Here is a 26,814-nt window from a genome sequence, read left to right on the forward strand (position 1 = left end):
TCGATTGAACCCAAGGGGTTCAGTGAGTTAGTCTAAGGGGTTTGGCAAAGGACCGGCAGGGCCATATTGTCGTACGCTGACTAAAGGGCCGTTTACATGGTGACTCTCCGAGAATACGAAAAATTTCAAATTTGCATTTGCGTCTCCATTTGAACAATGTCGCAATTCCGCATGAAAACGATGTAGTATTCATGCCAGGCCCTAGGGGGCAGTGCAGATTTACAGGGCGACAGAATGATGCACTTTGACCCCACCAAGCTCCCTCAGCCCGGAAAAAAATATGCCTGCCCACTTGAAGCAATGTCATTTTTCTTTTGTTCAAAAAGGCACAAAAATTGAAACGATCAACATATTTACTTTAAAAATATTATTAAAACAGTAAATTAAAGCCGACATTCCGCCATATTTGCTGTTTTTAATGTTTAGTATAGGGCTGCAGCTATCAATTATTGTCGTAGTCGATTAATTGATTTGCTAGTTAGTTCGAATAATCGAGTAATCAGATAAAGGAACATGAAAAATTAAAATACCTGAGCTGAGCCTCAAACGGTATAAAAAAAATTAATAAATGAGGATCTACAGTATGTAAAACAAAAGAACAATTGGCTAACTTACGTAGCAAAAGTTTGCTAGCTTAAAGGCTATAGAGCGAAGGTTTTTTTTACAATGCTCTTCACAAATGGTTCAGACTCATATTCCCACAAAGAACGGTTAAATATACCAATAAACTAAATTATGAATGCGTTAAAAAAAACAAAAGCTCAAACAAAAACTTAGCTTATGTTGGTCTTAACAAGGAGCAGTTGGATTCAGCCGTTTGAAATGAGGCAGACCAGGGTGCAGAGTATCAACCCAAATCAATAAAACTAAATGCAAACGCTTTCAAAATAAACAATTACAACGCCACTTTAATTAAACGAATACTCGAAGCAGCAAAATGTAATTCAAATCTTTTTTTCTAATCGAATACTCGAGTTAATCGATTAATCGTTGCAGCACTAGTTTAGTAGCACCGCTGCACACGCCCAATGTGACGTGTACGAGTGCTGACGTTATGACGCGGTCTCGCGCCGCGGGAGCCTTTGATACGCATCCCGAGGAAGCCCCCCTCAACCCCCCGCAATCGGATTCTTCCACTTTGGAGGCAGGATTCAGAATTTTTCGTCTTCGCCGACACCATATGCACGCGAGGCGAGTCCGCTACTCAGTCATTGCGTCTTTGTGTCGCAGAGTCGCCATGTAAACGGCCCCTAAATCTAAGCTAAGTATTATATTAGATTAGGTTACTTTCAACTGCTTGTCCTATATCTGATGGGAGGATAAACTGATTTGCTCAGTGGAAGGTTGACTCACACTTGGTATGAAGAAGTATAACAGACTGATGGGCAGTGTTGACTCAAATTTTGACCTGTTTAAAAACATGCTGTCAAAATGAGAAGAAAGTTGAATAGGAATCCGCTTCGATATTAGGTGCGATATATTGGTTTTGAATTTGAATTTTTTTTTTTTTAAATTATCTACTGTAAATCCCAAGTGTTCCGTGAAGGCATATGTGAAACTCTTGGGGCTTGGTACCTTTAGCAAGGTTAAGAACCACAGCCCTAAACCCTAAATTCATTTTTTGAATTTTACTTAGTATGAAACCAATTAACATTTGTCCCATCTTCCTCATCACCTTCACTCTTCGTGCGACACTAGACTCCTGCGTCACTGAATAATTTACAAGGCTTTAAAATATGCACTACGCCTAGGAGCCCTCGGCTCGTTACAGTATTTAACCCAATGATTTGTGATGTATTGTTGTCTTCGTTGTTAGTTTTAAGCACTTGGATGTGTTTCTTAAGTACCCCAAAATGAGCCGCTGCTTTTTCTGAGCTGCAAAAAAAAAAAAAAAAGTGTACTCAACAATAAGGGTTTAACGGAACATGTATTTGTATTGAACCGTTTCGGTCCGTAGTGCTTGGTTCGGAACGGAGGCGTACCGAATGAGTTTTTGATGTAATGTAACCCTTACTTTTCGAGGCTGTGAGTCGATCGGGTTACAGTTTCTTTGTGTAGATTATATTTACTCCGTCTTCTCTACTGTAATGAGGACCAACACGGTACGACAGTATAACCCAGAAACGTCAACGGCGCGACAACGTGGCCGCCGCGAGAACGCAAAACCGAGGTACGTACCAAACCGAGATTTTTGTGTACCGTTACTCCCCTAGTCAACAATATTAACACATTGTCTACTATTGATGGGAATAGACGTTGAAGCGGGATGTTGGCAGAGTGTACTAGTGATAAAATAGTTGGTGGGAGGGTGCATGTTGGCTAGAGGAAGAACACATTTTATTTTTGAACTCATTGGCTGCCATTGACAAGGCTAGACGTCCAATCCATTTGTGGCAGTATTCGCAGTGAACGTATGGACGGTTCTCCCACATGAGTTATCAAATTACAGTTAATGGTGAATATTTCATGCTTTTGTTATTTTTTTTATGATACATTTTTTAATAATTAAAAAAAAGCAGTATATAGTAAATATTGTCTTTTATTGAATTTTAAAAATTGTATTGATTCAAAAAAAATAAAAACAATTTTTAAAGGTTATGACAACAGCTGGGGAAATGCTAATATTCCATCATTGATCCATAAACGCATGCCTTTTGGATTCATATCATGCCACTTCGTGTAATTACACACATCGCAACACCAAGAAAATGACAGAAATTTGGCTCGTTTGTCAAGCTAAAATGACCGGCGCCCGAGATCCCGGAAATCTAACATATTGTGTGCGTGACGCCACAACAAGGAAGCAACCGGCTCAATGCTTAGTACTGAATGGCGGCGATGATGGCGGACAATTTTGTGTCTAGTTGCAGCGACGAATCCGACGTAACGAACGTTTTTCTAATGGTGACGAGGAGAGTTAGGAACCTTTTTTTTTGGTGTTTTGGGTTATCAATTTGAGCCCAAACGAAAGCCAATGCAGCCTAATGAAAGGATCATTGAGGGGAGCAATCACACTGATGAAACACCGGCAACAGATCGTGCGGGAGACACCGAATGGTTTGTTTTGCATTTCTTTTTGTGAAGCTGATACACTCTGACCGCAAAATAAAGTAATGTAAAGAATAGTTATCATTTCTTGTGCTATCATTGGTTTTCGCTCTGCCAACAGACACATACTGTACTGTATATGAATGGGATTAGAGGATTTGTTCTATATATTTTACGAGCGATAATTTATACATGTGTCCAGTCCTATATCCAATGCGTGATATGTTTTATTATAAAAGAGTACTCACTCTGGCCATTTCCCTCCTTTGGTTTGCCTGGGGTGGTGGGGTGGTCTCATCAGAGCCAGTCATTGTCCTTTTTCTTGATATCTCGGGACATTTAGGTGGCTGCGCGTGTATGGTGGGCACCGCATCTGCTTTCAGCAGCAATTTCTTAGCAAAAGCAGATTTCATTTGTCCATAGTTCGAATAGCTTTCAGGTGTAAAATGCGTACCACACAAAACCGTGCCGGAGGTTGGGTCTGCAAAATTAGCCCTCTTAGCATGGATGAACTTTACTCTGTCTGCGTAGTCCAGCTCTTTTTCTCGCGATCGGGAACTCATGGGTACTACATTGCGACAAATGGCTATTTGTACACCACATAGCATGACAGATTTGAACCATTTTAGCGATTTTTTGATGAAACACGAACGCAACTCTCTCGTCGATAAACAGCAATGGCACCTGCCTCGACCTTATGTTTCCTTGTTGTGACGTCGCCGCCCCATTCGGCTGTTTCCGGAATACTTTCGGAAATGTTCGTAATTTTCGATCTGTTTTCGATAATTGCCCACGAATGTGATTTATTTTTTTGTTAACTTTATTAATATTTGTCATCTTGCCACATAACGGTTCTATTGATATCTCACACCCCTTAGGATAATAATACCCTTTAAAATAAAAAAAATATTTGAACATTCTACAATTCTTTTTTTTAAAAATGGAAACAAAAAGAAAAAAAGAAAAACTATTCATAGATTTGTGTCGTCATGGTGATGCTAAAAAGTGTGCGTTTGTGTGTTCCACCCACCCACCCACGCTCGACCAGGAAACACAAAACCAGCGGTTGCCATAGAAACACTCGGATGAATTCCACATTGACAGCTGGAGAGCGCCTTTTCCACTTCCTCTGTGTGTGCGCGCGTGTGTGTTGACAGGAAGTTGTCACGCCAACTTTTTAATGAAGAGCACCAGCTTGACAGGAAGTGGCTGCTGCGAGTTAGCTTGCGTTGTTTGCATGGAATGTCTATGTGGAGTGGGGGAGGGGCTTGAGGAAGTAGTGGGCGGGGTCTTGACATATAGGTGTAAAATTTGAACTGTGTCTGCTGTTGGCCTGGAAAGCGGGTCACAGCTGCAAAGGTTTTCGCTGACCAGTGGCTTTGTGTCTCGCGCGCAGACGCCATAAATTGTCTTGTTGCGCTTTCTGCTATTTGGGCAGCCTTCAACACTTAAACTAAGTTTCATATTTTTGTCCTCTTTTTGATTTGACTTGATAGCTCCAACAAGCTTTTTAAAGGCTGAGGGCCTGTCAAGGTGCTACTTAAAGAGCATACGACAGGAGAAAAAAAGTCTTAAATAGTATTATTATGTGAATTAGAATCAATTTTGAGACAATTCGACTTTATACAACAATTTAGCAAAGCGCAGATGACGAGAAATGAGTCTTTTAATCTGCCGGTTAGCCACGCCTACCGTTATAGGGCTCTAGCGTCCCCAACAGGTGGATGACGTCAGCGGGAGACTGGGCTCATCTATTTTATTATTCAGCCCATTGAGGGGGAATTATTCAGAACGAGGAAAACGCGACGAAGAGACCTGCAAAATGTCATTGTTTCTGTATTTCTTTACTTTAATCTTTTTACAGGACATTCTTTTTATCCAAGTATTTTCCCCAATTGCTAAATAAATGGCATGGTCTTGACAAATAACAGTCTTGTGCTAAATGGAATATGAAATAATAAAAATGCACTTATTCAGGACGACATGGCAAAATTACTCCATAATAGTCAAAACTGTCGACTTCACCTTTACTGTCGCACCTCCCGAACGATATTTTATGACACCTAAATCGGACATATGTCATTTCCCTTCCCTGGCTTCGGAGAATGTAAACAAACCAAGAGGCGTGACAGCTAGCCGACATGCTAACCCGAACCGAGTGATATTCAAAATCTTCGAAGCGGAAAATCACACATAACTCACATGACGACTGGGTTGTTGATTGTCTTTGTGGATCGGCAAACCGCCCGGCGGAGAGCAATTTACAGCTCGTTCACCGGAGGAGGGCGGCTGCAGTTGTTGTGAAGCTAACGTGCAGCTAATGTGTATGATGAGAGCTTTTTACATGCCTATCAATGATCAAACCTAAGTAGTCCTTTATTTAAAGAAAGTTCGTAGTGTTTACTTTGTAATCGCTGTATTCGTATTTGACATAATACAAAACAAGATGTTTACTCACTTTCTCGTAAGTCCAACGGTCCCACAGTAGTGGGGGTTGTTTTGGCCAATATCCACGGTGAATGGGAACCTTTTGAAACTCCAAAAAGGCGCACACACCTCTCCCTCATACAGCAAGATTTTTCTGCAGCCGTTTGGCTGGCATGATGCGAAAAATAAACGTATTAATCCGCAAAATCGTACCGTACACGTCACAGCGCCCTCCACCTCAATGCAAGACCGAAGCTAGAAGTCACTCAATTTCATGGCGCGGGATTAAAAAAACTAAGTAAATATAGCGATCGCTTCCACACACATCCAAGCGGTCCATATCATTCAGGAGCATAAAATACCGCGTGAATTATGAAATAAACATGCTTTTTCGTGTCACATGCACTTTAAGTACTTGTTGTTCTTGTGAAATCTAACTTTGAAGTCCTACTACTCTATTATTTGTGAACCAATCATCTTGAAACTTGCCAGTTATGTAGCCAATATCTATCCATTTTCGAAGCCCAACTTTTAGTTTTGGTGCCTTTGTTGCCTGGCCTGTAGGTTGCAAGTTAGCCAGCCAGTCGTGTGCCGGAACCGGGGGGTGCGTCAGGAACTAGGTGGGGCCACTTATGCGCAGAATGAACCTTTTTCACTGGAACGTGGTCTATAGCTAATCCTATCCGTTGATGCTTTGTTGTGAGGTGTTGTAGAAGTGTGATTGTTAGCATGTTGTTGTAAAGTATGGCCAAACACGCCACCATTACTTGATGAGCCCGTCTTGCAAGTCGCAGACAGATACAATGGCGTACCGCAAGCAACACTTCACTTCCGCTCATTACTATTCATGACGTTAGCTACTGTTGCTAAGGGAGGACGCGCGACCGTTTGTCCCCAATAGGAAATGAATGGAAATCGTGTACGAAGGAGATGTTTACAATGCTAAAGCTACCAATTCTCTCCGAAAATGATGTCCCTGGTGCCAAATTCACTTGCAAATAGAGCTGGGAATCTTTGGGCACCTAACGATTCAATTACGATTACGATTCAGAAGCTCCGTTTCGATTATAAAACGATTATTGATGCACCCCCCCCCCCCCCCCCCCTTTTTATCTTTTTCTTTTTTTTTTTTTTTTTTGTACATTAGTTCCAAAATTGTTCAAAAATCCTGTCAGGCTAAACCAAACTACTATTGCAGTATCAATTTAACATATAACAGTAAATAAAATACTCCAGTCCCCATTCTGTATCAGCAGCTTTAAACTACAGTACATTCAATTAATTTATTGTTGTGAATCAACCGTTACTGTTGTTAAAGTTGCTCCCGTTATTCCATAATTTCCCTTCTCTCTACTTTTGACATGTCAAAGTTTTAAAACTGTTTCATCATTTAAAGATAGATTCAAGACAAGATTTTGCCGATTTAGGAATATTTTAGATAAAAAGTTAATTAGATTCGCTACAACAGAGCCTTCTAGAGAAGTCTACTGCTTTAAGATGGCGGCTGTTTACTAACCCTGGCAAGTCCGTCATTTGGCATATCTGTTCAATAATACATGTTCTAACACCGCCGTCGTCTGTCATTTTGCATCTAGTTCTACATATATAAGATATCTACTGTAGCCGTTTGTTTGCAGCAACTAGCAACCGGGTGTTGTTTGTAGCGGCTGTAGGCCGCAGTCAGGTATAATTGCATTTTTTTTTAATCTTGCGGCATTATTTGAACATGATATTTACTCTCGGTCCGTTCCTCATTGCGTCCCAAAGACCGCGCTGGCTGTGTTTTACTTCCGCTTTACCTGGTATAATTCAATAATCCGAATTTGAAGGTTTGTGAATGGTTCTCGAATCTTCCACGGCCGAATCGTGAATAATCAAAGAATCGGAACTTTCCTTTACACAGATCAGTCGTCCTGGTCCCTTTGCAGAAAAACAGCCCCAAAGCATGATGTTTCCACCTCCATGCTTCACAGTGGGTATGGTGTTCTTTGGCTGCAATTCAGTATTCTTTCACCTGCAAATACGAGAACCTGTGTTTCTGCCAAAAAGTGCTATTTTGGTTTCATCTGACTATAACACATTCTCCCAGTCCTCTTCTGGATCATCCAAATGCTCTCTAGCGAACCGCAGACGGACCTGGACGTGTACTTTCTTCAGCAGGGGGACACGTCTGGCAGTGCAGGATTTGAGTCCCTGGCGGCGCATTGTTTTACTGATAAGAGCCTTTGTTATTGTGGTCCCAGCTCTCTGTAGGTCATTCACTCGGTCCCCCCGTGTGGTTCTGGGATTGTTGCTCACTGTTCTTGTTATCATTTTTACACCACGGAGTGAGATCTTGCATGGAGCCCCAGATCGAGGGAGATTATCAGTGGTCTTGTATGTCTTCCATTTTCTAATAATTGCTCCCACAGTTGATTTCTTTACACCAAGCGTTTTACCTATTGCAGATTCAGTCTTCCCAACATGGTGCAGGTCTACAATTTTGTCTCTGGTGTCCTTCGACAGCTCTTTGGTCTTGGCCATAGTGGAGTTTGGAGTGTGACTGACTGAGGTTGTGGACAGGTGTCTTTTATACCGATGACAAGTTAAAACAGGTGCCATTAATACAGGTAACGAGTGGAGCCTCGTTAGACCTCGTTAGAAGAAGTTAGACCTCTTTGACAGCCAGAATTTTTTTTTTTTTTGTAGGTGACCAAATATTTCTTTTCCACTCTAATTTTGAAATAAATTCTTTAAAAATCAAACAGTGATTTTCTCTTTTTTTTTTCCACATTCTGTCTCTCATGGTTGAGGTTTACCCATGTTGACAATTACAGGCCTCTCTAATCTTTTCAAGTTGGAGAACTGGCGCAATTGTTGGGTGACTAAATACTTATTGGCCCACTGTAATTTGACATCTATCATCATCAGTGGCGCAGAAAGAGTTATTAATCATTTTCATCAACTATCGAGTTGAAAATTACACCGCCAGCTCTTTCCGGTCCAAAAAGATCGGTCGTCTCTCACTGTCAAAGCGTGAACTTCAACCACTCTGTTAGCGTTGCCATTGAACATTCTTCTACAAAAAAGTTCAAAGTTCAAATGGGTGAAATTTTCCTCGGCTCGTCTATCAATCATCGACTCGTCGCCTCTTGGTTTCGTCAGAGCGAATCTTTGCGCGGACAAACAGGAAGTACCTCAGACAGGAAAAAGACCAACCAATGAGTTAAAGGCGCTAATCTTAGCGCTTGAACAGCTTCAGGATGTTTGGACTCGCGAGGAAACGTCCACGCGTCATGTTTCCGCTGTCCGAAAAAGTGGCGGCAACTTTTTTCACACGCCCATTGTTCACTTTCGAGACGCCAACACCCAATTTTAACTGTCATCTTCTTATCATTTATCTATCTACTTATCATTGACGTTCTTATCATGGAACCTGAGCCGGTTGTTTAGTTGATTTCGGTCATCCATTTCTTCCTTAAGGGAAGTCATGACCCTGCACGAAAATGATTCACGCATTCAGCCAAACTGTTTTTTTTAAATAACAGCACTAAAGGAGTTTATAGATAAAATAAGGGCTAAAACATTTGAAGACTGAATGCCATTGACGGCGCTAGACGTCCAATCCATTTTGACTGGGAGGGTTGGATATCTAGCACCGTCCATGGTGGCCAATGAGGTAACAAGAGCAACAAAAAGCTTTCGATTAATTTTTCATTTAAAAGTATATTTTAAATTCTTTTCAACTGTTGACAAAACATTGAAATAATTACCATTTCATCAAACGCATCTGTTATTTGGCGGAAAACACAGACAAGACTGCAAAAGCAGTTTCTGCTCTTGCACTCCTCTTTAAAAGAAACTGCTGTATTTTAAGCCAAGACAACTGTTGTGTTTGATAGAACAGTATGTCTATATGCTGCCATAGCAGATTCATGGCGCATTAAGCCCCCAAACTATTTTTAATTTGCCCGTTTTACCCTGAAAACCCCGTTTACAGACGTCGCGCAACCGTTTTTGTTTCAACCCAGCCATGAAAACAAGTAATCCTATTTATTATTCAAAATGTCCGTCATTTTTAGCTTAGAATCATTAATTGAGGTCTAATACTTTGTTTAAAGAAAAAAAAATGACTTAAAAAAATTATTCACTTGCATATTTTAAACTTTTAAACAAATTACGTCACAATGAAAAAAATGGCGTCTGTAAAAAAGTCACGGATATCTACCTCATAACTATCGCTAAATTGTATTTTTTTGTTACTGTCGCATTTTCCCCGATATTTTAGATGGTAAATAATCGATCCAAACAAAGAAAAACTGAAAAAAATGTTTAAATGGGTAAATAGAAAATCTCAACCACTCCTTAATGTCTGCGATTTCTGCATCGCGACCCTTGTTATATTACCATGTTTCACCCATAAAATCCCCAAAAAATCCAGCTGTGGCCATTCACAGCTGTGTTTTGACACTCAGTGAAACATGCAACATGGAGTTTTTGGATCGAAACAAGGTAATATACGCGATAATGTCTCGTTAAAGTCATGGCGTCTGTAATTCTGCTCTCGTGTGCTCTCACTTCCATATCGCGTTTTGCTGTTTAAAAACTTTTTTTTTTTTTTTTTTTTTAAATGCCCTTCAGTTCAAATTTTTTCTTTCCCCAGAAAATTGAGATTTTAAGCTTTCCAATGATGTATCACACATGCATATCGGACAATTTTGAAATTTGGCCAAATTGGAGGTCTCAGAGCGGAACTTCAAGTCACCTGAGTGTTTTCCGCCATTTGTAAAATTTATAGATGAAAAAATGTATATGGCGAAAAACACTCAGGTGACTTGAAGTTTTGCTCTGAGACCCCCAATTTGGCCAAATTTCATAATTGGCTTATATGCCTTTGTGATACATCATTGGAAAGTTTAAATTCTCAATTTTCTTGGGGAAGAAAAATTTTGAACAGGAGGGCATTTAAAAAAAAAAAAAAATTTTAAAGGCTGTAACTGGAGATGAGAGCACCCAAGAGCAGAATTAAAGACGCCATGATTGTAATGAAAAACTTACCTTTTTTTGATCCAAAAACTTCATGTAGCATGTATCACCTAGTGTCAAGACACAACTGTGAAGGGCCACAGCCGGATTTTGGGGGGATTTTATGGGTGAAACATGGTAATATAACAAGGGTCACGATGCAGAAATCGCAGACATCGAGGAGTGGTCGATATATATTTTCATATATTTACACTGTTAAACGTTTTTTTTTTTCCTTCAATTTTTCTTTGTTTGGTCGATTATTTATCATCTAAAATATTTGGGAAATGCAACAGTATTGAAAAAAATACAATTAGGCGATAGTTATGAGGTACATATCCGTGACTTTTTTACAGACACTAATTTTTTCATTGTGATGTAATTTGTTTAAAAGCTTAAAATATGCGAGTGAATCAGTTTTTAAAGACTTTTTTTTTTTAAACTAAATATTAGACATTAATTATTCTAAGCTAAAAATGAGACATTTCGAATACTATACGATTACTTACCTTCTTTTTATGGCTAGGTTGAAACGAAAGCGTTTGCGCGACCTCTGTAAACGGGGGTTTCCAGGGTAAAACTGACAAATTAAAAATAGTTTTGGGGCTTAATGCGCCATGAATCTGCTATGGCAGCATATAGACATAGTGTTCTATGAAACACAACAGTTGTTTTTGGCTTAAAATACAGCTGTTTATTTTAAAGAGGGGTGCAACAACAGAAACTGCTTTTTCAATCTTGTCTGTGTTTTCCGCCATATATTGTATATACAGTCCCTGACAAAAGTCTTGTCGCTTATCAATTTTGTAGAAAGAATTGCTAATAACCTTACTTTTAATCATTCAATTGGTTTCAGAAATGGCTCATATGAAAGCTAAGTGCCTCCCAAATGATGTTGAATGTACAAAAATATATTTGTTTCACTGAGAAAAGATTTATCATTTAATGAAGACATAAAGGTCAAATTTTGGCAAGACAAAAGTTTTGTCGCCTACAGAAATTAGTATGAAAATTGAACAAAAAATGTACTTCAAATACAAAAATATGTTGAATAACATAAGTGAATTAAGTAGTGGAGCTGTGAGATCCAAATTTAATATTTTGTATGACTTCCATGGGCTACGGCAAGGAATCATACAATTTGTTGAAGTCATCAGGAACATCAAAGAAAGCAGTCTTGCATGCCTCCCAGAGTTCATCAACATTCTTGGGTTTCGTCTTCCATGCTTCCTCTTTCATCCTACCCAACCTACCTAATAAATAATAAATAAATAATAAATAATAAAAATGTGTTCATAATTTCACACATAAGTCGCTCCTGAGTATAAGTCGCACCACCAGCCAAACTATGAAAAAAAAAACTGCGATTTATAGTCCGAAAAATACGGTAGTTCAAGTTCAAATACGTTTAATCTATTAATACATTTTAGTGAAATATATTTTATAATGCAAATTGAACTCCATTAAAACCGCATTATCCATTTATTATTTAAAAAAACATTTGAACGGTAACAAGTTATATTTACCTATTAAAAGTAGAGCGGATGATCAAAAAAGTACAACTAAAAACACCTTTAGTAGTATTTGCATGTTCGTGAAGCTTTCCTTTCTTTGTGTGTTTGCCCCGGTCCGGACCCCGCCTCTTACGCCCGGAAGGCGCGCCGCCATTGGCCGAGGGCTTTTAGCGGCCGCTCCCTCTCTTTACCGACCCCTCCCCCCTTCACCCCCACCTTCCCCCGCGCTGCCCCGCGGAGGTGTTTTCAGTCGGGAGCTTTTCAGTGTGCGAGCGAGCGAGCGTCTCGCTGGAGGACAAACGCCGTCCTTCCTTCCTTCTGTCTTTTCCTCCCTTCTTCTTCTTTCTCTCCCTCCATCCTCTCATCCGCCCATCTCCATTGTGTTTCCGCCGCATACTCGCAACGCTTTGGTTGACTGGCGCGCACATGGATGCTCACGCCTGGATTTGTCCTCCTGGACCGAAGCTCCTGAAACGGATGGATTAATCTTGGCGTGCAGAAGGTTTTCAAAAATTATTATCAGTGACGATTTCAGGACTAGAAGTCCTGAAGCGATATGGAGTTTCAGAGCGCTACCGGCACCCTCTCCGCTTCCCTTTCCCCTACCTTGGATTATGCTGGCCCGCTTTCCCCTTCTTCTCCTTCGGGGGTCCCCGGTCCGGCGCGGGGGTCAAGCCCGGGGCCCGGCGGGGGCGGCGGCTTCTCGGCCCAGGCAGCCTTCAACTACAACCAGCTGGAGGGACGCTTCAAACAGCTGCAAGGTAGGACGGACCCAGATGTGTTTGCTTTCTTTGCCAATTTCCAAGGGGAGGACGAAGGAAAACAAAGATGGAGGACGAGGCGGAGAAGTTTCTCAAGTTTCCTTTTAGACGTTTTCCTACATTTTTCAATAAGAAGTTACAACTTGAGTGTGTTGTGGTTGTTCATCCATCGTTGAATGAGTTTATCACTAGTAGACATCCAATCCATTCAAACTGGAAGGGATGGCAGCGAATGAACATTCGTTCATTTGCTGCCAACCCTCCCACTTCAAATGGATTGGATGTCTTGCCCCATCAGTAGTACTGAAACGTGATTATTCGCCATCAAAATCAAGCAGAGAAAATGTTGCCGTTAGTTGGAAATGCAGTGAAAGGTTGACATTTGAGTCATGAGTGGAATCCGAAATAAAAATGACTTGAATGATGAGTCAGTCACCGAGGCTCATGGGTAATTTGAAGGAGGCCGCTGAAACGCACGGCTCGTCTTTCCTCTTCCACTTTCTGAAATGAAACTGTCAGTCACAGTTGTTTGATCTCGATGAGTCAATGTCATGATTATGAAGTGGAACCGTGATGTTTTTTTTAGCAGAAAAAAATTCCAAGATGCAAATAATTGGACAATCAATTAAAGGGGAAGTTCAGAATTTTTGATATGAGGCTTAATGTTCAAGATAGCAGGCGTTTAATTAGTTGGATGGAGTTGATTTCAACAAATTTTGTGCAGTTTGTGAGTTATTTGTTAGCAGTGTTGGGCACGTTACTTTAAAAAAGTAATTAGTTACATTACTCACTACTTCTTCCATAAAGTAACTGAGTTAGGAACTGAATTACTCTATAGTAAAAGTAACTAGTTACCAGGGAAAGTAACTATTTCCGTTACTTTAAAAAGAACTTATTGTATGTTAAAGAATTTGACATTTTCTGAGCAGTATTCGAGTCAGTGGAATAGAGAAGAACAGACAGGTAGTTAACTTGTTTGGTGCTTCAGCAGATTTGAATTGCTTACCGCAGATGTCGACAAAAGCTTTGCCCCGGGACATAAATTACACATTACATGCAGGTTATTTCTTGAAATAGTGTCTATATCTCCACCTCTTAAAGGACAATTTTTCTTCTGACTGCTCTGCCATCCCGACCCTGTGCATCTGTTTTGCGTGTGTGTTTGCCGCACGCGCTGTTCCGGTTTGCTTGTGAAATCACCGGCTCTGATTGGCTTACCACGACACATGACTCTATCCCTCAGCCAATCACAATCACTTCCATCGCATCTCTCGAGGGGCTGCATTCAGGTAGGCTAGTTTCCCGACAATTCACGTCACCTTCAAAGCGTCTGCCGTCCTCAAGATGGAAGCAGAATTATTACTGGCTGACAGTGGGAGATGGGAACGAGGCTAGCATCAGGTGTAGCAAACGCAGAAACGTTACCAAACTTTGGAAAGCATTGTCTAATTGAATGAGCAGGGACAAACAGCTTGGAGTCAGAAGTATGTGCGCTATTCTCGAACCTGAACGCACCCCAAGTCTTGGATGACAAATCAACAGAGCAGAGAGTCGACTCGACACGGCTGGTAGTTTCTTCAATTTATTCAGAGTAAGTAACGCACCGCTTTTGACCGTCAGTAACGGTAACGGCGTTTTAACGGCGGAAAAAGTAATTAGTTAGATTACCCCGTTACTGAAAAAATAACGCCGTTACGTAACGGCGTTATTTATAACGGCGTCACTCCCAACACTGTTTGTTAGTTTCAGGGCTCTGGAGTGGCTAAGCTAGCGCGAGTCAATGGTGCCTACTAGCATGCCAACAAAAAACAACATATTAACGCTTGAAAATTGGCCATGACCCATGCAATCAATAGTGTTGGTTATGTTTTCAGGATAAACTTATTAAAACTTACAATTGCATGTCCATAGACTTCATAATGTATTGATGGGACACTGGGCTCGGGGCCGATTCATAGGGGGCCTATTTCTGTTAAAGCTGACCGAGTGGAAACACAGACAAATAGCTATGTCAGTTAAAATTTCTTGTGAATCAATGCTTAAATCCCTGAATTCTTTATAGATATGGACATAAAACAGTCTCGATTCCCGGTTAAAAGCAAAAAACGGTGCAGTTAGCTTTTTTTTTTTTTTTTTTTACGTAAATATTGCAAACTATGATGCTAGTCAGTAAGCAAATTAGCAGCCACCATATCACAAAGAGCTTTTTCTGTTGAAAATTCTTGTTAATAAATGCTTAAATCTCTGTGTTCTTTATAGATATGGACACAAAACATTCTCGATTTTTGGTTAAAAGCACAAAAAACCCCCCCAAAAAAACGGCAGTTAGCATTTATTTTACGTTAATATGTCGAATGTGCTGCTCGTCTTTATGTCACTGTAGCGGCCCCCTTATTACAACAAATAGCTTTTTGCGTCGAAAATTCTTGTGAATAAATGCTTAAATCCCTGAATTACGTATAGATTTGGATGGCATCCCGATCGATCGGGTCCGATCACGTCATTTTCAAAGTATCGGAATCGGCAAAAAAATATCGGACATGCCGTTTTATAATATATATATTTTTTTTATTTAAATCGTTTTCTAATTGTATTTAACGTTACAGACAAAATGTCTCACACTCATCCAGAGTAGTTTTGGCTTAAAGTAGGGCTATCAAATTTATTGCGTTAACGGAGGTAATTAATTTTTTTAAATTAATCACATTAAGTAATTAACGGATGCGCTGCACGACCCACTCACTATCCTGCAAAGAATTAACTTTTGAATGGATGTAAAAGATCCGAGCTGGACATAAATGGAGTTAGCAACACAATTTGCGAGATGACACTTAATGACATCTGTCATAAGCATTCTGTAATGCCCATGAAAGTGTCATGTCATAATTATGAATCATATACGGTCTTATGACAGTCGTATGACGCCGCTGTCGAATAAAGTGTTTTCTATTAACCCAAATAAATCAACAAATAAGCCTTACTCGACTATAAACCGCAGGATTCCAAATGAAGAAAAAGAGTTGCGGCTTATAGACCCTACTCACCTACGTCACAAAATGGGCGTGTCGCTGTTTCCGGCCGCCATATTGTACCTATTTTTTAGACCTATTCTCATTGTTTTCAATTAGTCGAGCAAGTTATAGAGCAATTCATGGAAGCCCCGGTGTTATCTGACGCTGTAAACTCATTGGATGCGTTGCATAAAAGGCGTTACGTGGAAAAGTTTCAGTTTATCCATTCGCCAGATCCGTATTTGATGCCTAAATCGATGTTTTTCGACCCGCTGGCTTCGCCGTCTTTGCCTGACATCTGCTATCCTGATATTTACAACTATCTTGTCCACACAAAATCAGCCTATTCTCACGAAAGTTTGAAAAACTTTAAGAGCTTGGAGGCTTATAAATGCTACGTTGCTGGTTGGGTGAAACAGGTCCTCGTACACGAAAATTCGGCAGGAATCTTGTGCTCGGAAGTTGAGTTACGAAATTTTCAATTCAAAATCTTTTGTTCTTGCTAACATCCACTGTCAAGTCTAATATATTTCATGTCATTTGTCAATGGAGCTAGGGCTTTTAATGTTTATATGGTTTAGCGATAGCACTCTCACTACATACATATATAATATGTAATAGATATGAAGTGCGATAGCACTACTCCAGATTGTCCCTAGTTGAATTTATTTTTTGGCTTTTCGCCGCAATAGTGAAATTGTAAATTAATTGTATGACAACTGTCTGATGATCCCCTTATAATTATATATTTTCAGGTAGTTCATTCACAACGTCTGAGCGTATGTTGTCGGCGATTAGCCTAGCAATGATCTTAATTGTGGTTGTCAGCCCAAAACCCTCTAAATATATATTAAATGCATCTTAGCAGATATAAAATGACTACTACATAGTCTGTGGTAGTCGTTTGGAGCCCAGTTTTCTCGTCGAATTGCAGCAGTCAATCTCGGTCTCCTCTTCGGGTCTCTCGGAATACGATAAAACTTCAAGTCTCTCCGTCTATCTTCTCTGTTTTTGCAACCGACCGCCACACACGACTTCACCATTTTGATTATTAATGTTACCGAGCAGAAAAGCACGCCATAATAGGAGGAATTTACGAAGCGCTAATGCATTAACATGACGAGTATACGGACAACATGGCGCGGGGGCGTGGCTGTGACGTCACGTGAGTAGGGTCTATAGTCCGACAATTACGGTACCATGGCAGTGATTGATTTATTTTGGAAAGGAATTCATCCATCACGGTGTTGGGTAGTGGCTGCCAGTTTAGGATCTGGCAGACACAGTAATAGGGCGGTAGGTGGGTCCTACATTTGTGTACATGGTGGGGCTCATGGCGCGGGGCCTCCTCTTTTTCTGGGCTGAGCTTTGTTAGGGTGATGGGGTCGGGGCTCTGGTTCCGTTCTCCTGCTTTCACCTTCCTTTCTCTTTTCTACTGGAGCCCTAGTGTGGGGGCAGGGTGTCACCACCTCCAGGTGGGGATCCTTTCCTACCCCAGGCCTAGTGGGCCTTGGGAGTCACGCTGTGTGCCACGTTGGTTCGGGGGGTTGCGGCGGTGGCTGGGGATATGGGTGGACGGGCTTAGGCGGGGTGCCCCCTCATCCCTTCCCCAAGGGCTGGGGGGTGCGGATGGTCTGGGGGACCGTTCTGGGTCACGGGTAGTCCTAGGGCCGTCTCTCCATAACACCTTCCTGCTCGCTGCTTTCTACTAATAAACAAAATATTATAAAAAAAACAAACCAAATAAAAAGGAAAGGGATTAAGCAGTCATGATTTTGAAACTTTGAGCATTAAAATTAGTAGAAGAATGTACAGTTTGTTGGGCAATAATAATTGCTTTTGGTGTCTTACAGGACAGTTGTTCTAGACCCTGACTGCTAGCTTTTTGTGGCAGGTCTTTACCGAGCCGAAGGTTAATGGATGTTCACGGTCACCCAAAAAATAAAAATACAGCTGAGCAGAAGTAACTTGAACCCGGTTTCAGGTCGACGGCGATGCTTTCTTCTTTCTTCTTCTTAGACGTTTGCTTTTTCTTACTAACTAAATATTTGACGCCGGCGGAAAGAAGGTTTGTCAAAGGTCCTGTTTGTCTGCTCGCACAACTTCAACTCAGTTCGTGTCATTTTACTGTTTAGATCTGCTAGCCGCCTCATCCCTAGGTCCGGAATTCTCCGGCTTTTTGTTTCGGTTGTGAACGGCTCATATCACCATCATATTTTTTGTCCATTTTCCATTCTGGTGGATGGTTTGGAAAGAACTTCCTTCAGATTTCGATGAGCAAACTTTTGCTTCAGTCTTTATACGCGTAGTGCTTTCCACTCAACTGGACAATGTACGTATATGTACGTAAATGCAGAGTTTGTGTAGTGTGACATGAAAGAAAGCTGTTAGTTTTGTGGTTGTCAACAAACATTACAACCAAATAGACTTTTGGCAACAAATGGTTTCAATTTGAATGCAGGAAATATTCCAATTTGTCTTGTAAATGAAGTTCTGCACTTGTGCTGGTGTTCACGCACAAAGACGGTCAAAACATGCCCTCCACTCCAACCAATGAGGTCCTCAAGTTATTAACGGAGGCTAGAGGGAGTCACTCATCCTCCCGCGTGGTCTTATCTTCCTCATCCATCTTTCACGAGCGCCGCCGCCGCTGGCCTTTTGCCATCATAAGAGACAGAGTGAGAGTGAAAGCGCTGTCCTCCTCATCATCGTCTTCCTCGCCTAGTGTCACTTGGAGGCTGGAGAGACACAGGAATGTTCGTTTGAGTCACTCTGGTCACGGCACCTCCCGTCTGTTAGTCATCCTCCGTCAACCAGGAAGTCGGTTGCCTCATTCCTTAGCCTCGGTGGAGGTCTTCATACTTTGTGGTTTTGCTGAAGCAAATGGAGATGGTGGCCCTTGGGTTGTCAAAACTAGAGGTCGGCCGATATGGGATTGATTTTCCAATGCCGATGGCAATACGGATATCTTAAAAAAAATTCAGCCAATTGCCGATATCCAAAGCCGATTTCATAAGCCGATATTTGAGAGCAATGTACAGTGGGGCAAATAAGTATTTATTTGTGCAAAAGTTCTCCTTCTTGAAAAGATTAGAGAGGCCTGTAATTGTCAACATGGGTAAACCTCAACCATGAGAGACAGAATGTGGAAAAAAAACTGAAAATCACATTGTTTGATTTTTAAAGAATTTATTTGCAAATCATGGTGGAAAATAGATATTTGGTAAATACCAAAAGTTCATCTCAATACTTTGTTATGTACCCACAAACGTTTCTGTAACTCTTCACTCTTCGCTTGGTGTAAAGAAATCAATTGTGGGAGCAATTCTTAGAAAATGGAAGACATACAAGACCACTGATAATCTCCCTCGATCTGGGGCTCCATGCAAGCTCTTACCCCGTGGCGTCAAAATCATAACAAGAACGGTGAGCAAAAATCCCACAACCACACGGGGGGACCTAGTGAAGGACCTACAAAGAGCTGGGACCGCAGTAACAAAGGCTACTATCAATAACACAATGCGCCGCCAGGGACTCAAATCCTGCACTGCTAAACGTGTCCCCCTGCTGAAGCCAGTACACGTCCAGGTCCGACTGCGGTTCGCTAGAGAGCATTTGGATGATCCAGAAGAGGACTGGGAGAATGTGTTATGGTCAGATGAAACCAAAATACAACTTTTTGGTTGAAACACAGGTTCTCGTGTTTGGAGGAGAAAGAATACTAAATTGCATCCGAAGAACACCATACCCACTGTGAAGCATGGGGGTGGAAACATCATGCTTTGGGGCTGTTTTTCTGCAAAGGGATCAGGACGACTGATCTGTGTAAAGGAAAGAATGAATGGGGCCATGCATGGAGAGATTTTGAGTGAAAATCTCCTTCCATCAGCAAGGGCATTGAAGATGAGATGTGGCTGGGTCTTTCAGCATGACAATGATCCCAAACACACAGCCAGGGTAATAAAGGAGTGGCTTCGTAAGAAGCATTTCAAGGTCCTAGAGAGGCCTAGCCAGTCTCCAGATCTCAGCCCCATTAAAAATCTGTGGAGGAAGTTGAAAGTCCGTGTTGCCCAACGACACCCTCAAAACATCAGTGCTCTAGAGGAGATCTGCATGGAGGAATGGACCAAAATACCAGCAACAGTGTGTGAAAAGCTTGTGAAGAGTTACAGAAAACATTTGGCCTCCGTTATTGCCAACAAAGGGTACATAACAAAATATTGAGATGAACTTTTGGTATTGACCAAATACTTATTTTCCACCGTGATTTGCAAATAAATTCTTCAAAAATCAAACAATGTGAATTTTTGTTTTTTTTCCCCACATTCTGTCTCTCATGGTTGATGTTTACCCATATTGACAATTACAGGCCTCTCTAACATTTTCAAGTGGGAGAACCTGCACAATTAGTGGTTGACTAAATACTTACTTGCCCCGCTGTACTTTTCTTTTTAAAAAGCACTAGTGCTGCAACGATTAATCGATTAACTCGAGTATTCGATTAGAAAAAAAGATTCGAATTAAATTTTGCTGCTTCAAGTATTCGTTTAATTAAAGTGGCATTGTAATGGTTTAGTTTGAAAGGGTTTGCATTTAGTTTTATTGATTTGGGTGGATACTCTGCACCCTGGACTCTCTCATTTCAAATGGCTGAATCCAACTGCTCCTTGTTAAAACCAACATAAGCAAAGTTTTTGTTTGAGCTATTGTTTTTTTTTTTATGCATTCGTAATTTAGTTTATTGATATATTTAGCCGTTTTTTTGTGGGAATATGTGTCTGAACCATTTGTGAAGAGCATTGTAAAAAAACCTTAGCTCTTTATAGCGTTTAAGCTAGCAAACTTTTGCTATGTAAGTTAGCCAATTGTTCTTTTGTTTTACATAGATCCTCATTTATTTATTTTTTTATACCGTTTGAGGCTCAGCTCAGGTATTTTAATTTTTCATGTTCCTTATCTGATCACTCGATTATTCGAACTAACTAGCTAATCGATTAATCGACTACGACAATAATCGATAGCTGCAGCCCTAAAAAGCACATACCAGTGTTGTTTTTGCAAACGATGACAGTAACGAAAATATTTAGTCAACAAACAATTGGTTAGTACTTTATTTTTTTATTTATTTTTTTAACATTGACAACTTTTTGAAACGATATCTCGATTCTTGGCATGAGCATATCGATAACCTTTTGGAACCCAAAGTATCACGATATATTCCTAGGGCTGCAGCTATCGATTATTTTAGTAGTTGATTAATGCAGAATAAATTTGAGGGGATGTAAAACAAAGGCTTGCCAAGCTTGCACTTTCAAAAGAGCATTTAACACGAATACAAAATAAAAATTCTCGACTGTTTCTTCAAACTATGCAGATTTGTACTTTTATTTAAAAATAAAAATAAAATTCTTGAGCTTAGCCTCAAACAGTATACAAAAAAAAAAAAATACTATAAAAAATAGTGCACCTATGTCCTAAATTACGAATGCATAAAAAACATATTCGCTCAGACAAAAACTTACTTTACGTTGGTCTTAACAGGTAGCAGCTAGATTCAGCTAGGGGTGCAGCTATCGATTATTTTAGAAGTCGATTAATCGACGAACTAGTTAGTTTGAATAATCGAGTAATCGGATAAGGAACATAAAAAATTAAACTACCTGAGCTCAGCCTCAAACGGTATAAAAATAAATAAATAAATAAATAAATAAATAAGGATCTACAGTAAGTACAACAAAAGAACAATTGGCTAACTTCCATAGCAAAAGTCGGCTAGCTTAAATGCTATAAAATGCCAACGTTTTTTGTTGTTGTTTTTTTTAACAATGCTAACAAATAGTTCGAACAAATATTCCCACAAAAAATGGCTGATTGTACCTTTAAACTAAATTACAAATGCATTAAAAAAAACATTAGCTCAAACAAAAACTTAGCTTATGTTGGTCCTAACAGGTAGCAGCTAGATTCAGCTAGTGCTGCAGATATCAATTATTTTAGTAGTCAATTAATCGATGAACTAGTTAGTTTGAATAATCGAGTCATCGGATAAGGAACATAAAAAATTAACCAGAGCTGAGCCTCGAACGGTATATAAAAATAAATAAAAAAGGATCTAAGTCCAACGAAAGAACAACTGGCTAACTTCCATAGCAAAAGTCGGCTAGCTTAAATGCTATAAAATCCGAACGTTTTTTTGTTTTGTTTTTGTTTTACAATGCTTTTAACAAATTGTTCAAACATATTCCCACAGAAAAAAAAAAATCGGCCAAATATACCCATAAACTAAATTACGAATGCATGAAAAAACATTAGCTCATACGAAAACTTACCTTATGTTGGTCTTAACGTGGAGCATCTGGATACAACCTTTTTAACAAGTTATGTCATATTCAGTGTTGCCATTAGAGGGCCGTGTATTCACTCAAATCCATAAAACTAAATGCAAACACTTTTAAAACCATTACAATGCCATTCTCATTAAACAAATTTTCGAAGCGGCAAAATTTGATTTGAAGCTTTTTTTCCTAATCGAATTACTCGAGTTAATCGATTAATCGTTGCAGCACTAATATCACCATTTCGATATTTTTGTAACACCCCTAAAAATAAAATTTAATTGTTTTTAAATGTTTTTTATGTGCTATCAAAAATGGTAACGAGTATTTTTTTAGAGTTGCGATGTTGAGTTGAACATTTTAGCATGGTGATAACAGTAAAATCAATATTCTTATTATTATTATTATTATTGTATTATTTATCAATATTATATGATGTTAATTTGTTGCCCACCCTCCCAGTTCAAATAGATTGGATGTCTACCAGTGACACTCTTTTCAGTAGAAGGATCATTGAAATTCTCTCATCCTCAATGCACTGAAAATGTTCATTGTGGCAGCCTCATTTCAACCTACCGTTTCTTCTTTCGTGAAAGTTTTTTTTTTTTTACTTTATTATGTTACTACTACAACGTGTGGGTTATTTTGCAATCGGTTAGCATTTGACGATTTTTGTGAAAGACTGGGAACAGTTTGTCCCTCCAGGAAACGTCTACTCCAGTTGAACTTTTCAGTTTATCAATTGCGGCATTGAGAAGTAGGAGCACGGCGCTTCATTACTCACATGAGTTCCCGTGAAATGGGGCCCAAACAACAACATGTCGGGAATGCCGGGAGCGGACACGCGGTGGGTTCCGTAAAAGCAAGCGATTAGCCGCGTGATCACGTTAGCCTGTCCGTTGAGCTCACTTCCGAAAACAAACAAACAAGAAAATATATATTAAAATTGCTTTACCTGTAAAAATCTACAGAAAATGGAGAGGACTGTCTCAGTGTATGGAAATGCTAGGGCTGACCTTTAATTGACTCATCGACAACCAATTGATTTCTACACTGAGCACCAACACGACTGAAAATGGCCCCTTTTTCCAGCATCTTGAAAGTTAATATTTATATATTTTGTTCGAGAAACATGAAATTGTCTTATACATACATTATTTTTAGTTTGATTGATTAGAAAATATATATTTTAATGAAAATAATAAACATGATTAACATAAAACTTTTTTTTTTTTTTTTTTTTTTAGATTAGAAAACATTCCACACAAGCGTAACCCTACCCTAACCATAAAACAGTAAATATTCTTTTTTTATTTATTATTTTTAAAATGTGCTTAATAAAATATTTTAATTTCAAAAACAAAACAATTATTCATTTTTATTTAAAAAATATATTTTTCTAATTAAAAAAAAACAAAGAAAAAACAAACGAAAAATATTCTTCGAGCCATTTTTGTTTTAAAGTTGAATTAGTTTAATAAAAATATTTTGATAAAAAACTAACATGGTAAAAAAAAAAAAAACTTTTTTTTTTATTAGAAAAATATTAAACTTTTTGAATGAAAAAAAGCCAAAAGCTAGTAAATATTAACTAAATAAAAATATTTTGAGAAAAATAAACGTGATGAAAGCAAGTAAACATTTTTTCTATTTAAAAAATAATTTATTTTCAAATTAAAAATCCATACACTAACCATAAAACAGTAAATAATCTATTTTTTATGTATTATTTTTAATTTGATTAATAAAATATTTTAGTTTAAAAACATAAAACTATTTTACACATGTTCATTTTATTTTTCAAACTTGCTCATCCAATTAAAAAAAAAAAAAACAAAGAAAAGACAAACGAAAAATATTCTCAAAGCTATTTTTTTAAAGTTTGATTAGTTTAATAACAATAATAAAAAACTAACATTAAAAAAAAAAAAAAATTATTAGAAAAATATTAAACTTTTTGAATGGACAGAAAAGTCAACAGCTAGTAAACATTCACTTAATAAAAATATTTGGATAAAAATAAACGTAAAAACAAGTGAACATTTTTTTCTATTAAAAAAATACTTTTTTTAAAATCAAAAAGTTACTATTATGTTTCAGTTGGATTAATTTGAAATAATACTTTTTTAAAAGAATGCTAAAATACAGTAGGTAACTTTTTTTAATGGAAGCTTGAGTGTTAATTTGAGAAAGGACCTGGTTGCCTTAAGGGGATCAATAGTAACAAATGGAAAGAGTTTTATAGGAAAACAAAAAGAAGATTCTTTAGGACACCCCTGGCTGTTTCTAAATTTGTAAGTGCAACAGGGAGGGACTGTAGGATGGATCGTTGGTGACCATACTCGCATATTTTGGGACTGCCCGAAGTTACTTGCTTTTTGGGAAAGGTGTCACGGATATAATTGACAGTCTTAGGAATTGTCCTAAGTTGACTCCAAAACAGTTTCAAATACAGATGTCTATCTAGTGAATAAGGGCGCTTTCACGCTAGCACTGTTTGGTCTGTTCTTTTTCTTATATAATCCGCTCTGTTTTGTAAATGTAAACGCGCATCCAAACTCCAGTTCGGACCAAACAAATGAACTCTGGTCCGGGCAGCTGTGATGCTGTAGGCTGTGACGGTACACGCAGGGCATTCTTGGGAGCGCAGACGCTATTCAAAATCAACAATGGCAAGATGACAGACGATTAGCAATGGCCAAATGTTATTGTGCTGCATTAACCATTTGCATTTGCATAGACTTCATAATATATTGACGTGACACATTCCCCATTCGCTGCGTCACGCCTTTCCCGAAGGGTGCCGTCCCACACTCTGCTCCATTTATTAGCAGTCGGTCACATGCAGCGATCTAACGCCGGATTTAGGTTGAAAAAGTACGAAAGCTATACTGCATACTAGTGCTGCAATGATTAATCGATTAACTCGAGTATTCGATTAGAAAAAAATATTCTAATTAAATTTTGTTGCTTCGAGTATTCGTTTAATTAAAGTGGCGTTGTAATGGTTTATTTTGAAAGTTTGCATTTACTTTTATTGATGAGGGTGGATACACTGCCCTCTGGTCTGCGTCTTTTCACATGGCTGAAACCAACTGCTCTCTGTTAAGACCAACGTAAGCTAAGTTTGTTTGAGCTAATTATTTTTTAATGCATTCGTGATTTAGTTTATAGGTATATTTAGCTGTTTTTTTGTGGGAATATGTATCTGAACCATTTGTTAAGAGCATTGTAAAGAAAAAAAACTTTTTATAGCATTTTATAGCATTTAAGCTAGCGGACTTTTTCTATGTAAGTTAGCCAATTGTTCTTTTGTTGTACGTAGATCATTAAAAAAAAAAAAATATTAGGGCTGTCAAAATTAACGCGTTAACGCGCGGTAATTGTTTTTTTAAATTAATCACGTTAAAATATTTGACGCAATTAACGCACATGTCCCGCTCAGACAGTATTCTGCCTTTTGGTAAGTTTTACAGCAAGGCTTTTTGTGCTAACAGCGAACTCTTGCGGTCGCTTTGCGACATGGTTTATTGTTTTTCTCCTCTCGTTCAATATGGCTGCACGACATCTCTGTTGTGCTTATATGATCCTTGGACAACATTTGTCCGTAAGTATGGTTGTTGTAAAGAATGTACATATTATGTTAATAAGCGAAATGTTATATTTTTTGCATGACACGCTTTTTGTTTATGTTTAGTTAACCTGTATAGCGTGCTAAGCTAACGTTGTTGCTAATGCAATGCTTGTGAACTTTTTTTTGTAGTTTTAAAGGGGACAATGGTTTGAGGCCAATTTATTAATAAATCAGATGAAAAAGGAAGAAGTCTGATTATTAAGGCGTCGTTCACTAGCTGTCTAGCGTTGGAAAAAGTAGACGCTTCGGAGTGAGGGCAGCATAGACAGATTTAAATGACAGTAGAGTGAAATGCCCACTACAGTCCTTATGTACCGTATGTTGAATGTATATATATCCATCTTGTGTCTTATCTTTCCATTCCAACAATTTATGTTACAGAATATATATATAATTCACAGAAAAATATGGCATATTTTATAGATGGTTTGAATTGCGATTAATTGCGATTCATTACGATTAATTAATTTTTGAGCTGTAATTAACTCGATTAAAATTTTTAATCGTTTGACAGCCCTAGTATATATATATATATATATATAATAACATATACTGTTTGAGGCTCAGCTCAGGTATTTTAATTTTTCATGTTCCATATCCGATTACTCGATTATTCGAACTAACTAGTCCATCGATTAATCGACTACTAAAATATTAGATAGCTGCAGCCGTAGTGCATACAAACGGGAAGGATTGTCTCAGGAGTGATTTGTTTGAGGATTCAAGGTACTGTAATTATTATATTTTTTGTACCATGCATGCATTTCGAAACGTGAAAAAAGTCAGTGGGAGAAATTAGCCGATACAGCATTGGCATTATACTTCGCAGTATTTACGTAAAATAACTGCTAACTGCCTGTTTTTTTTTTTGCTTTTAACCAAGAATCGAGACTGTTTTACGTCCATATCTATAAAGACTTCATGGATTTAAGCATTTATTCATAAGAATTTTCAACGAAAAAAGCTCTTTGTTGTACTAAGGGGGCGGCCACAGTGACTAGCAGCACATTCAACATGTTTACGTAAAATAAATGCTAACTGGCCTTTTTTTTTTTTTTTTTTTTTTTGCTTTTAACCAAG

At 38.8% G+C, this 26,814-nt stretch overlaps 1 protein-coding gene across 2 annotated transcripts in view; it reads left to right on the forward strand.

Moving 5' to 3' along the window:
* Nucleotides 1-26,814, forward strand: part of sptbn1 (spectrin, beta, non-erythrocytic 1) — a 153,481-nt gene that overhangs the window by 36,547 nt on the left and 90,120 nt on the right. Inside the window, exon 1 of one of the 2 annotated variants that reach the window (XM_057849269.1) lies at nt 11,240-12,754. The exons of the other annotated variant lie outside the window; for it this stretch is intronic. Within the exon in view, the coding sequence (XP_057705252.1) occupies nt 12,550-12,754 (205 nt within the window). The 5' untranslated portion in view covers nt 11,240-12,549. Of the gene's footprint in view, nt 1-11,239; nt 12,755-26,814 lie in introns of those variants that run through there. 2 annotated transcript variants of the gene reach the window in all.

The sequence above is a fragment of the Corythoichthys intestinalis genome, chromosome 10 (assembly GCF_030265065.1).
Source record: "Corythoichthys intestinalis isolate RoL2023-P3 chromosome 10, ASM3026506v1, whole genome shotgun sequence".
Taxonomy (NCBI): Eukaryota; Metazoa; Chordata; class Actinopteri; order Syngnathiformes; family Syngnathidae; genus Corythoichthys; species Corythoichthys intestinalis.